This window comes from Pan paniscus, chromosome 4, assembly GCF_029289425.2.
Source record: "Pan paniscus chromosome 4, NHGRI_mPanPan1-v2.0_pri, whole genome shotgun sequence".
In the NCBI taxonomy this organism is placed as follows: domain Eukaryota; kingdom Metazoa; phylum Chordata; class Mammalia; order Primates; family Hominidae; genus Pan; species Pan paniscus.
The window spans coordinates 78,116,377-78,128,251 of record NC_073253.2 but is presented as its reverse complement, the minus strand read 5'-3'; the positions used below and the strand labels follow the sequence as shown (position 1 = coordinate 78,128,251).

The window sequence follows — 11,875 nt, the reverse complement described above, 5'->3', positions numbered from 1 at the left end:
TCGGCGTCAGCTGGGCGCCACCAGGCGCGGACTTCGGAGCGAGGGCAGGTGCGCGGGCCGGAAGCCTCGGGCGCTCACCTGGCACCTACCTGGAGCTCACCTGGCGCCCGGGCCCCGCGCCGCCGCCCCCCGCCCAGCCCGCCGCGCCCGCACCTCGCGGTCCTTGAGGCCCAGCAGGAGCACTTCCTCCATCAGGGTCAGTCGCGTTTCCTTGGAGTCGCCCTTGTCGTCGTCGTCCTGCTCGTCGCGGCGGCTCTGCGCGTCGTCCTCGCTGCTGCCGGCGCCGCCGCCCGCCGCCCGCTCCTTGTCGGCGGCGTTGCGGGAGGCCTCGGTGCGCCGCTGCACCAGGCCGGAGCTGCGCTGGGTCAGCGAGGTCATGGCTCCCGCCGAGGCGCCGAGCCGGGCCGAGAGGGTCGCGGGACCGACCGGGTCGCCCTCCTCCTCCCCGCGCGGCCTCCGACCCGGGTTTCCGTGTTAAATCCGGACGCCGGGGCGAGGTCCGTCGGCAGCGGGGCCGGGGGCAGTCATGAGGAAACAGGTCAGGGCGAAGCGGGCTGGCCGGGCGTCGGCGGGGCAGGAGAGGAGCGCCTTCCTGCCTGTGACCGCAGCCCCCGAAACACCCCGAGCTCCAAGGCGGAGGCGGCGGCGGCGCCTTTCCAATATGGCGGCCCCGGCTGACGTCACCGGAGTATGTGGCAGAGTCGGCGCGGGAGAGCTGGGCCGGGAGGCGCCGGAAGCGGCGGCCGGGGATCCGCTGCCACTGCAGCCTACACCCTTCCCGGCCCTCGGTGCTTGTCTTTTCTTTGGCGTTCCTGCGCCCCCTGACCCGCGGTCCTGCAGTCCTGCTCCCGTGACGTGCCCTCCCTCCTTCCGTTCCCCGTTTCCCCTTCACTACCCAGGGCTGGAGCCTGAACCTGGCGGGGCCCCCCGTGAATGGAAGAGCCTGGGCCACGCGAAGGTGGACCCCACTCAGCCTCCAGCCGTGCCCTCCGCGCCCCAGACACCGCCGTCTTCGGAGGCGACTCCGCGGTCGTGCGGACGGGGTCCCATTTGGACTCCGGGGTCTGCAGGATCGGCAGGAAGGACTTTGCTCTCTGCTGCTGGGCGGGGAGGGGTACGCTGTCTGCCGGGACTCCCTAACCCTTTAGAAGGAGCAAGTGCGTCCAAATGGTTTGAAAGTGGACCTTTATTGTTTTCCAGGAGTAAGAAGATAGAACAGTTGACCAGTTTTGTTTGTAAAACTTCTTTCCTTGCCTCGGACTTGTGCTATAAAGTGACCAGGGCGTAGTGAGTACAGTTAGTACCGCACACGTTAGCACGCTCGACCTTAACGATCTTTTTATAGAGACAATAAACCTGCAGCGTTTCATGCCACGTCTTTGTACGCATCGGATGTCTCTCCGTGTAGTTACTAGGTGAAATCCTCTTGGCGTGCGCAAATTAGGTTAAAAAAATAGCTGTCAAACCTGAGACAGGAGTTGGAGGAGTAGAGGGTGGCGCTTGTTAAGTGAAACATTTAACCAGGAATGGTATTGTGTGCCATCCTGTATTAAATAATGTATGGACAGAGTGGAACAACAGCAAAGCAAAAAATAAAAAATTTTAAAAAAAAGCGATCATGGGCTGTGGCTAAAGAGTGCTTTAGATGGATTCTTCTCTTCCACAAATCCATTATCCAGAACTGCTGCTGCCTACCATCCCATGCCCTGGAAAGTGACAGTGCTAAATGAGGGGAAGAGAGGGTCCAGGGGGCGCACCAAGTAGACCTTCCCTTTTTCCCACCTGTCTTGGTGAAGGTCGATTTCACCTCAACCAATTTCTCCCATTCACACCCTCTTTTTTTTTTTTGAGACGGAGTCTTGCTCTGTTGCCCAGGCTGGGGTGCAGTGGCACAATCTCGGCTCACTGCAAGCTCTGCCTCCCGGGTTCACGCCATTCTCCTGCCTCAGCCTCCTGAGTAGCCGGACTACAGGCGCCCGCCACCACGCCTGGCTAATTTTTTGTATTTTTAGTGGAGACGGGGTTTCACCGTGTTAGCCAGGATGGTCTCGATCACCTGACCTCGTGATCCGCCGGCCTTGGCCTCCCAAAGTGCTGGGATTACAGGCGTGAGCCACCGCGCCCAGCCCACACCCTCTTTGGACCTTTTTTCTTCATCTTTTCTGATTTTACCAAATGTTGTAGCTTGAAATGTTTCTTTGTAAAATAAATGTAATTAATTTATTATTTGAAAAAAGTTAATCAGGAGTAGTGGCCCACATCTGTAGTCCCAGGTCTTCGGGAGGCTGAGGCAGGAGAACCGCTTGAGCCCAGAATTTGAGGCTGCCATGAGGGTGATCGTGCCACTGCACACCAGCCTGGGAGACAGAGCAAGACCCTGTCCCAAAAAAAAAAAAAAAAAAAAAAAAATGGCTGGGCGCGTTGGCTCACGCCTGTAATCCTAGCACTTTGGAAGGCCAAGGCGGACGGATCAGGAGGTCAGGAGATCGAGACCATCCTGGCTAACACGGTGAAACCCCGTCTCTACTAAAAATACAAAAAATTAGCCGGGCGTGGTGCCGGGCCCCTGTAGTCCCAGCTACTCGGGAGGCTGAGGCAGGAGAATGGCGTGAACCCCGGAGGCGGAGCTTGCAGTGAGCAGGGATCGCGCCACTGCACTCCAGCCTGGGTGACAGAGCGAGACTCCGTCTCAAAAAAAAAAAAAAAAAAAAAATTACTTGACTAATATAGTCAAGTATGTAGTTCAAAGAGTACAAAGATATGTGTAGTGAAAATCTCCCTCCCAGCTCTGCCCCTGTTCACCCAGTTGTTCTCCTTTCTCTCCTGAAGGTTTTAATGCCAACAAATCCTCTGATACTCCTCCCCTCAAAATGTGAAGCCTAATTTCCCTCCCCCTGAGTGTGGGCCAGACTCAGTGACTCTCCTGAAATGAATAGAATGTGGCCAACATGACTGTGTGGCACTTCTCAGGTCATGAAAGTCTATGCAGCTTTTTTTCCTCCCCAGCTGCCCTCCACCCCCAGCCATCATGATGGGTGGGGGTGGAGGGCAGCTGGGGAAGAAGTGAGGGAGGAAGGAAGGAGATATTTTAAAAACAGGAAGGGGAAGAAAGGATATTTTAGGAAGGAAAAAAGAAGGAATTTTAGGAATGAGAATATTCCTAATTACAACAATGAGTGTTACTTTTTTTTACATTTTTATTTATTTATTTATTTATTTTTGAGACAGAGTCTCATTCTGTCGCCCAGGCTGGAGTGCAGTGGCGTGATCTCGGCTCACTGCAACCTCCACCTCCAGGTTCAAGCAATTCCCCTGCCTCAGCCTGCCGAGTAGCTGGGATTACAGGCACATGCCACCACGCCCAGCTAATTTATTTATTTATTTTTTTTTTTTTTTTTTTGAGACGGAGTTTTGTTGCCCAGGCTGGAGTGCAATGGCGCAATCTCGGCTCACCGCAACCTCTGCCTCCCAGGTTCAAGCGATTCTCCTGCCTCAGCCTCCCGAGTAACTGGGATTACAGGCATGTGTCACCACGCCTGGCTAATTTTGTATTTTTAGTAGAGACGGGGTTTCTCCATGTTGGTCAGGCTGGTCTCGAACTCCTGACCTCAGGTGATCTGCCCGCCTCGGCCTCCCAAAATGCTGGGATTACAGGCATGAGCCACCGCGCCTGGCACGCCCAGCTAATTTTTTTGTATTTTTAGTAGAGACGGGGTTTCACCATGTTGGCCAGACTGGTCTCGAACTCCTGACCTCAGGCAATCCAGCAGCCTCGGCCTCCCAAAGTGCCGGGATTACAGGCATGAGCCACCGCGCCTGGCCATGATTGTTTGTTTATTGCCTGCTGAGATGTGCCAGGCGCGGTCTCCAGCAACCCCCACCAGGACCCTGCAGGTTAGGTGCTGCTGCTGTGCTGACCAGCTCCACATGGACTGCAACCATCTCATGCAGTGCGGTCTGGCAGCACCTCCATGCCTACCTACAAGTGTGGGAGAGTAAGCACTTCAAGCAGGTGGATAACAGGACCCCTTTCTTTCCTCACATGAACTGTCCTGAGATCGTTTATACATCTTCTCAGTAGCATTTAGCTCCAGCAAGCTCAACGACCCCTTCACTCCTCACTCCCCTCCACTAGCTTCTGCTCCCAGCTGTTGCACTCCCTAATAAAGCACAAAAGACTTTGTCTTAGGCCCTGCTTCCTAGGGAACACAGATTAAGATGCCCATTTTACCTATGAAGAAACAGTTCAGAGAAGTTAAGTAATCTGCCCAACTTAACACTTCTGGAAAATCACAGACCTGGATTAGAACCCTGGTCCTTAATTCAGTATCAAACAAGTATATTTCTACATGTTTGCTGCATGCCAGGCATTGTCATAAGCAATAAAGATACAATACTAAGCCAAAAGAGACATAGCCATACTTTTCATGAAACTGACAGTTTAATGAAGGGCACAGATATTAAGCAAATCCTGATGCTAATTAATGTATAAATGTAGAAATGCTTTGAAAGAAGGAATACAGTCCTATGAGATCATGTACTGTCATATATGTGAGAAACCTAAGTTTTTATCTGGGACTCAAAGCTGCTCTGAAGAAGTCATAAGCCAAAGAATGAACTGAAGTTAACCAAGTTGGAGGTAGAGGACATTCCTGAGAGGAAATATGCAAAGGCCCTGTAGCAAAAGACAGATCATGGGATGGAGGAGAACCAAGTAGAAGAGTTTTTACCTGGGCTGAGGGAGGGAGTGATGGCAAAAGCAATAGTTACAGACAAGGTCCAAATCATACAGTGCTGTCCATTTTAAGGCCATTTTAAGATTTGGGTCTTTTTTTTTTAGACAGGGTCTCGCTCTGTTGCCCAGGCTGGAGTGCAGTGGCGCAATTTTGGCTCTGCCTCCTGGGTTCAAGCGATCCTCCCACCTCAGCCTCCCAAGTAGCTGAGACTACAGGTGCATGCCACCACACTCTGCTGATTTTTGTTTTTTTGTGTGTTGTTTTTTTTGTAGAGACAGGGTTTCACCATGTTGCCCAGGTCTTGAACTCCTGGGCTCAAGCGATCCGCACCCCCTGACCTCCCAAAGTGCAGGGATTACAGGTGTGAGCCATCGTGCCTGGCCAAAATCTGGTCTTTATCCAACCAAACTCAATGGGAAGCTATCAAGGATACTTTTAAATGCCCTCTGTGGGGGAAGAGGAGATGGGTGGGTGAGAGATGTTACCAGATTTGCATTTTGAAAAGCTTGCAGGATATACCCAAGGCATGGATATAGGATACAGAAGCAGCTCATTTTTGCAGTAGTCCTACAGAACCTGATGGTAAGTTCGACCACAGTGGTGGAAGAAGAGAGGGTGGTAAGTGAATGTATTCAAGAGATAGTTAGTAAGTTAAACTGACACAACTCAATGAAAGACTGACTATGGAGTGTTGGGGCATAAAGGAGCGGAGATGTCGAGGATTACTCCCACTTCTGGCTTGTGTAGGAGAGGATGATATAGGGATCGCTGGGCAATGACCAGGTTTGCGTGAGTTTATTTCAGTTAAGCTTTTAAGAAGTATATAAAACTTCCAAGAGAATTTGTTGTGTAGGTAGTTCTATGTACAGAGTCTTTCTGGGTTTTTTTTATTGTTGTTTTTTGGTTTTGATTTTGCTTTGAGATGGAGTCTTGCTCTGTCACCATGCTGGAGTGCAGTGGCACGATCTTGGCTCGATGCAACCTCTGCCTCCTGGGTTCAAGTGATTCTCCTGCCTCAGCCTCCTGAGTAGCTGGGACTACAGGCACGCGCCACCACGCCCAGCTAATTTTTGTATTTTTAGTAGAGATGGGATTTCACCATGTTGGCCAGGATGGTCTCAATCTCTTGACCTCGTGATCCACCTGCCTCGGCCTCTCAAAGTGCTGGGATTACAAGTGTGAGCCATCATACCCGGCCCAGAGTCTTTCTGTTTTAACCCAATAAAAATTTCAAAATGCCTAGAAAATGAAAGGCACCAGAAGAAAACTATGGGTAAATTCTTTTATAATCAAGGAGAGAAGAAGCCTTTATTATCATGACTCAAAATCTGATTTTTAAAAATTTGAAATAAATTCACAGGAATTGCAAAATTAGTGCAGAGAGAGCTTGTGTACCCTTAGTTTCCCCCAGTAGTAACATGTAACTATAGCACTATCAAAACCAGGAAATTAATATTGGTATGATCCACAGACATTATTCAGATTTCATGGGTTTTATGTGCATTGATTTATGTGTGTGTCATTCTATGCAATTTTACTACATGTAGATTTGTGTAAATACCACCACAATCAACATATAAAAATAAGCCAGGCATGGTGGCACACAACTGTAATTCCGGCACTTTGGGAGGCTGAAGCAGGAGGATTGCTTGAGCCCAGGAGTTGGAGACCAGCCTGGTCAACATAGCGAGACCCCGTCCCTACGGACTTTTTAAAAAAAATTAGCCAGGCATGGTGGCGATGCCTGTAGTCCCAGCTACCTGGAAGGCTGAGGCAAGAGGATCACTTGAGCCCAGGAATTTGAGGCTACAGTAAGCTCTGACTGTGCCACTGCTCTCCAGCCTAGGTCACAGAGTAATATCCTGTCTCTAAAAAACATAATAAACAAATAAAAAAAGATATAAAATTGTTCCATCATCACAGAGATCCCTCATGTTGCCCCTTTACAGTCATGGCAGCTCCAGCCCCTCCCCCGACTCTATCTCCGACTCCTGGCAACTACTACTTTGTTCTCCATCTATAATTTTGTCATTTGAGAATGTTATATAAATGGAATCCTACATTATGAAGCCTTTTGAGATTTGCTTTTTTCACTCTGCATAATTCCCTTGAGATATGTCCAAATTGCATACACCAATAGTTTGTTCCTTTTTATTGCTGAGTGGTAATTCATGGTACTCAGGTACCATATTTGTTTAACCATGGATCCATTGAAGGACTTTCCGGTTGTTTCCAATTTGGGGCTATCACAAATAAAACTGCTATGAACGTTCATGTACATGTTTTTATTTGTTTGTTGTTGTTGTTGTTGTTTTGAGACTGAGTCTTGCTCTGTCACTCAGGCCGGAGTGCAGTGGCACGATCTCAGCTCACCGCACCCTCCGCTTCCCGGGTTCAAGCAATTCTCTTGCCTCAGCCTGCCGAGTAGCTAGGATTACAGGCACGTGCCACCATGCCTGGCTAATTTTTGTGTTTTTAGTAGAGATGGGGTTTCACCATGTTGACCAGGCTGGTCTCGAACTCCTGACCTCAAGTGATTCACCTACTCAGGCTCCCAAAGTGCTGGGATTACAGGCGTGAGCCACCGTGCCTGGCCTATGTTTTTATTTGGATGTAGTTTTCATTTCTCTGAGATGAACACCCAGGAGTGCAATTGGATCATATGGTAATTATATGTGTTTAATTTGTTTGTTTGTTTGTTTGTTTTAAGAAACTGAGATCCAGTCTGTCCCTGGATCTAAAACAGAGAAAAAAAAGGAAACAGGGAAATTGTTTTCCAGAGTGGCTGCATCATTTTACATTTCCACACTAGCTTTATTCTGAAACACAGCAGCATTATTGAACTAACTAGCAAATCTTCCAGAGGCTTTCAACAATCTTCTTTTTAAAAAAATCTGCTGCAAATATTTATTAAGCATGTACTATATTCCAGAGAAGGCTGTAAATGTTTTCAGGTTGCTATGGTTTGAATATTTGTGCCTCCAAAACTCATGTTGAAATGTAAGCCCCAATGTAGTAGTATTGAGAGGTACAGCTTTTAAGAGGTGACTGGGTCATGATGGTTCTGCCCTCATATGGATTAATCCATTTACAGATTAATGGATTAATGGGTTATCATGGGAGTGGGACTGGTGACTTTGTAACAAGGGGAAGAGAGACCTAAGCTAGGAGTACTGTAATTAGCCCATTTTATGAAAAGAGAAACAGGCACGGAAAGATTCAAGATTTTGCCCAGGGTTACACAGCCTGGCTCCGGAGTCCATGTTCTTAACCAGGACCTGATAATAACTTAATGATTTTAGGGCCAAAACAACTACACAATGAGGTCCTTGTGGTAAAAGACATAAAAGTCTGAGGCAAATACAAAGACTAAATTTTATTTTATTTTTGAGTAAGTAATAAATTCATGTACTTCAAAATCAAAACAGATAAAAGGCCTGTACAGAGAAGTTCTACACTGGCCCATGTCCGTTGATTGTAGCCATAATTTTAAGATAGTCCCATGATTCTTATCCCCGGCATTTACATTTTTCTCTAGTCCCTTCTTCCTGAGTGTGGGCAGAACTTCTGTCTTGCTTTTAACTAATAGAATGTGGCAAAAGGTGAAAGAATGTTGCAGATGTAATTAAGTCCCCTAATAGGTGGGGCACGGTGGCTCTCGCCTGTAATCCCAGCACTTTGGGAGGTCAAGCCTGGCGGATCACGAGGTCAGGAGATTGAGACCATCCTGGGTAACACGGTGAAACCTCATCTCTACTAAAAATACAAAAAATTAGCCGGGCGTGGTGGCAGGTGCCTGTAGTCCCAGCTACTAGGAAGGCTGAGGCAGGAGAATGGCGTGAACCTGGGAGGCAGAGCTTGCAGTGAGCTGAGATCGCACCACTGCACTCCAGCCTGGGTGACAGAGCTAGACTCCATCTCAAAAAAAAAAGGCCCCTAATAAATTCATATTGAGTTCATCAAAAGAGAAACTCTCCTGGGTGCTATAGTTTGAATGTTTGTCCCCTCCGAGTCTCATGTTGAAAATTTGATTTCTGGCTGGGCACGGTGGCTCATGCCTATAATCCCAGCACTTTGGGAGGCTGAGGTGGGCAGATCACTTGAGCCCAGGAGTTCAAGACCAGCCTGGGCAACATGGTGAAACCCTCTCTCTACCAAAAAATCAAAAAATTAGTGAGGCATGGTGGTGTGTGCCTGTAGTTCCAGCTACTTGGGAGGCTGAGATGGGAGGATCACCCGAGCTCAGGGACATCAAGGTTGCAGTGAGCCATAATCATTCCACTGCAGTCCACTCCAGCCTGGGCAACAGAGTGAGATCCTGTCTCAAAAAAAAAAAAAAGAAAGAAAAGAAATTTGAAATTTGATCCTCAATGTTGGAGGTGGGGCCTAAGGCCCTCTGTGTCGGGGGCAGAGCAAGTGAGTTCTCATTCTGTTAGTGCCTGTGAGACCTGGTTGCTAAAAACAGCCTGACACCTCCCCTCTCACTCGCTCTTGCTTCCTCTCTCACCACGTGATTTCTGCAGACACCAACTCCCCTTTGCCTTCCACTATGAATGGAAGCAGCCTGAGGACTTCATCAGATGCGTGGTCTTCCTGCCAGCAGAATCAGTCATGAGCCAAATAAACCTTTTTTTTTTATAAATTACCCAGTCTCAGGTGTTCCCTTATAGCAACACAAAATGAACTAAGACATTAAATGAGCCTGACATAATGAGCCTGACATAATCGGGTGGACCCTTAAAAGAGGCTCTAACCCTTCCCTAACAAGGGAGACTTGAGTCAGCTGAGATACTCTTCTGATGGCCTTCAAGAAGAAAACAGCCATGTGTGAACTGCCTATGGAGAAAGGTGGCCTCTAAGAGCTAATGGTCTCCTCTTATAATCACAAGCATCCGAAATCTGCCAACAACGTGATGAGCTTGGAAGAAAACCCTTAGGTCAAGATGAGAGTGTAACCCAGCCAACACCTTGATTACAACCTCGTGAGACCCTAAGCAGAGGGCCCAATAAGCCATGCCAAACTCTGTCCTGTGGAAGTGAGATCATAAACATATGTTGTTTTAAGCCACTGAACTTACAGCAATTTGTTATGCCACAAATACAAATAAGTTGAAAATAAAAAGATGGTAAAAAACAGCAGCCACAAAATACCTGGAGTGACTATACTAATATCAAACAAAGTAGACTTTAAAACAACAAAAAATAGTTAAGAGAAATACATGCTCACATTATGGGTTTTTTGTTTGTTTGTTTGTTTTTTGAGACAGAGTCACTCTGTTGCCCAGGCTGGAGCGCAGTAGCGTGATCTCGGCTTACTGCAAGCTACGCCTCCCAGGTTCATGCCATTCTCCTGCTTCAGCCTCCTGAGTAGCTGGGACTACAGGCGCCCACCACCACGCCCGGCTAATTTTTTGTATTTTTAGTAGAAACAGGGTTTCACTGTGTTAGCCAGGATGGTGTCGATCTCCTGACCTAGTGATCCGCCCGCCTCGGCCTACCAAAGTGCTAGGATTACAGGCGTGAAACACTGCGCCCGGCCTCACATTATGGTTAATTGGTTTTGAACAAAGGTACCAAGACAATTGAATGGGGGAAAGAATAGTCTTTGCAACAAACAAGGTCAGGGAGAACTATTTATCCACATACAAAAGAATAAAGTTGAATACCTACCTCATACTATATACAAAAATTGACTCAAAATGGATCAAAGATCTAAATGTAAGGGTTAAAAATATAAAACACACAGAAGAAAACATAGGTGTAAATCTGCATGATCTTGAATTAGCTATGGTTTCTTTTCTTTCTTTCTTTTTTTTTTGTTGTTGTTGTTGAGATAGAGCCTCGTTCTGCCACCCAAGCTAGAGTGCAGTGACGCAATCTTGGCTTGCTGCAACCTCCTTCTCCCAGGTTCAAGTAATTCTCGTGCCTCAGCCTCCTGAGTAGCTAGGATTACAGGCACATGCCACCACACCTGGCTAATTTTTGTATTTTTAGTAGAGATAAGGGTTTCACTATGTTGACCAGGCTGGTCTCAAACTCCTGACCTCAAGTGATCCACCCATCTCGGCCTCCCAAAGTGCTGGGATTACAGATATGAGCCACTGCGCCTGGCCTAGCTATGGTTTCCTAGATATGACACTAAAAACACAAGCAACAGGAGAAAAAAAGAGATAAATCTGACATCATTAAAAGAACTCCATCAAGGCCGGACGTGGTGGCTCATGCCTGTAATCCCAGCACTTTGGGAGGCCGAGGTGGGTGGATCACGAGGTCAGGAGTTCAAGACCAGCCTGGCCAAGATGGTGAAACCCTGTCTTTACTAAAACTACAAAAATAAGCTGGGTGTGGTGGCGGGAGCCTATAATCCCAGCTACTCAGGAGGCTGAGGTAGAGAATTGCTTGAACCCGGGAGGCGGAGGTTGCAGGGAGCTGCGATCATGCCACTGCACTTTAGCCTGGGTGACGACAGAGTGAGACTCCGTTTCAAAAAAAAAAAGAACTCCATCAAGAAAATGTACTTTAGGGCCAGGTGCAGTGGCTCACACCTGTAATCCCAGCACTTTGGGAGGCCAAGGTGGGCAGATCACTCGAGGTCAGGGGTTTGAGACCAGCCTGGCCAAAATGGTGAAACCCCATCTGTACTGTAAATACAAAAAGTAGCTGGGCATGGTGGTACATGCCTGTAATCCCACCTATTCAGGAGGCTGAGGCAGGAGAATCACTTGAACCTGGGAGGTGGAGGTTGCAGTGAGCCAAGACTGTGCCATTGCACTCCAGCCTGGGCGACAGAGCAAGACTCTGTCTCAAAAAAAAAAAAAAAAAAAAAGGAAGAAAGAAAATGTACTTCAAAGGATATCCTCAAGAAAATGAAAAGACAGCCCATGTAATGGCAAAAACTTTATAAATCATATGTTTGATAAAGGACTTTGTTATGGTTTGCATGTTTGTCCACTCCAAATCCCATGTTAAAATTTGATTCCCAGTGTTGGAGGTGGGGTCTTGTGGGAGGCCATTGGATCACAGGGGGCTGATCCCTCACAAATGGTTTAGCACCATTCCCTTGGTGATAAGTGTGTTCCTGCTCAGTTAGTTCATGAGGGATGTGTTGTTTAAAAAAGTCTGGGACCTCCCCCTTCTCT

General features: G+C 47.9%; 1 protein-coding gene and 1 pseudogene across 1 annotated transcript in view; one reads left to right on the top strand and one right to left on the bottom strand.

Annotated features, from left to right (window-relative positions):
• GOLPH3 (golgi phosphoprotein 3) overlaps positions 1-2,538 on the bottom strand; it is a 60,068-nt gene extending 57,530 nt beyond the window's left edge. Inside the window, exon 1 of the mRNA XM_024928728.4 lies at positions 154-2,538. Coding sequence (XP_024784496.2) covers positions 154-378 — 225 coding nt within the window. The 5' untranslated portion in view covers positions 379-2,538. The remainder of the gene's footprint in view (positions 1-153) is intronic.
• The window catches only part of LOC100993603 (large ribosomal subunit protein eL27-like), a 75,712-nt pseudogene that overhangs the window by 23,851 nt on the left and 39,986 nt on the right, over positions 1-11,875 (top strand).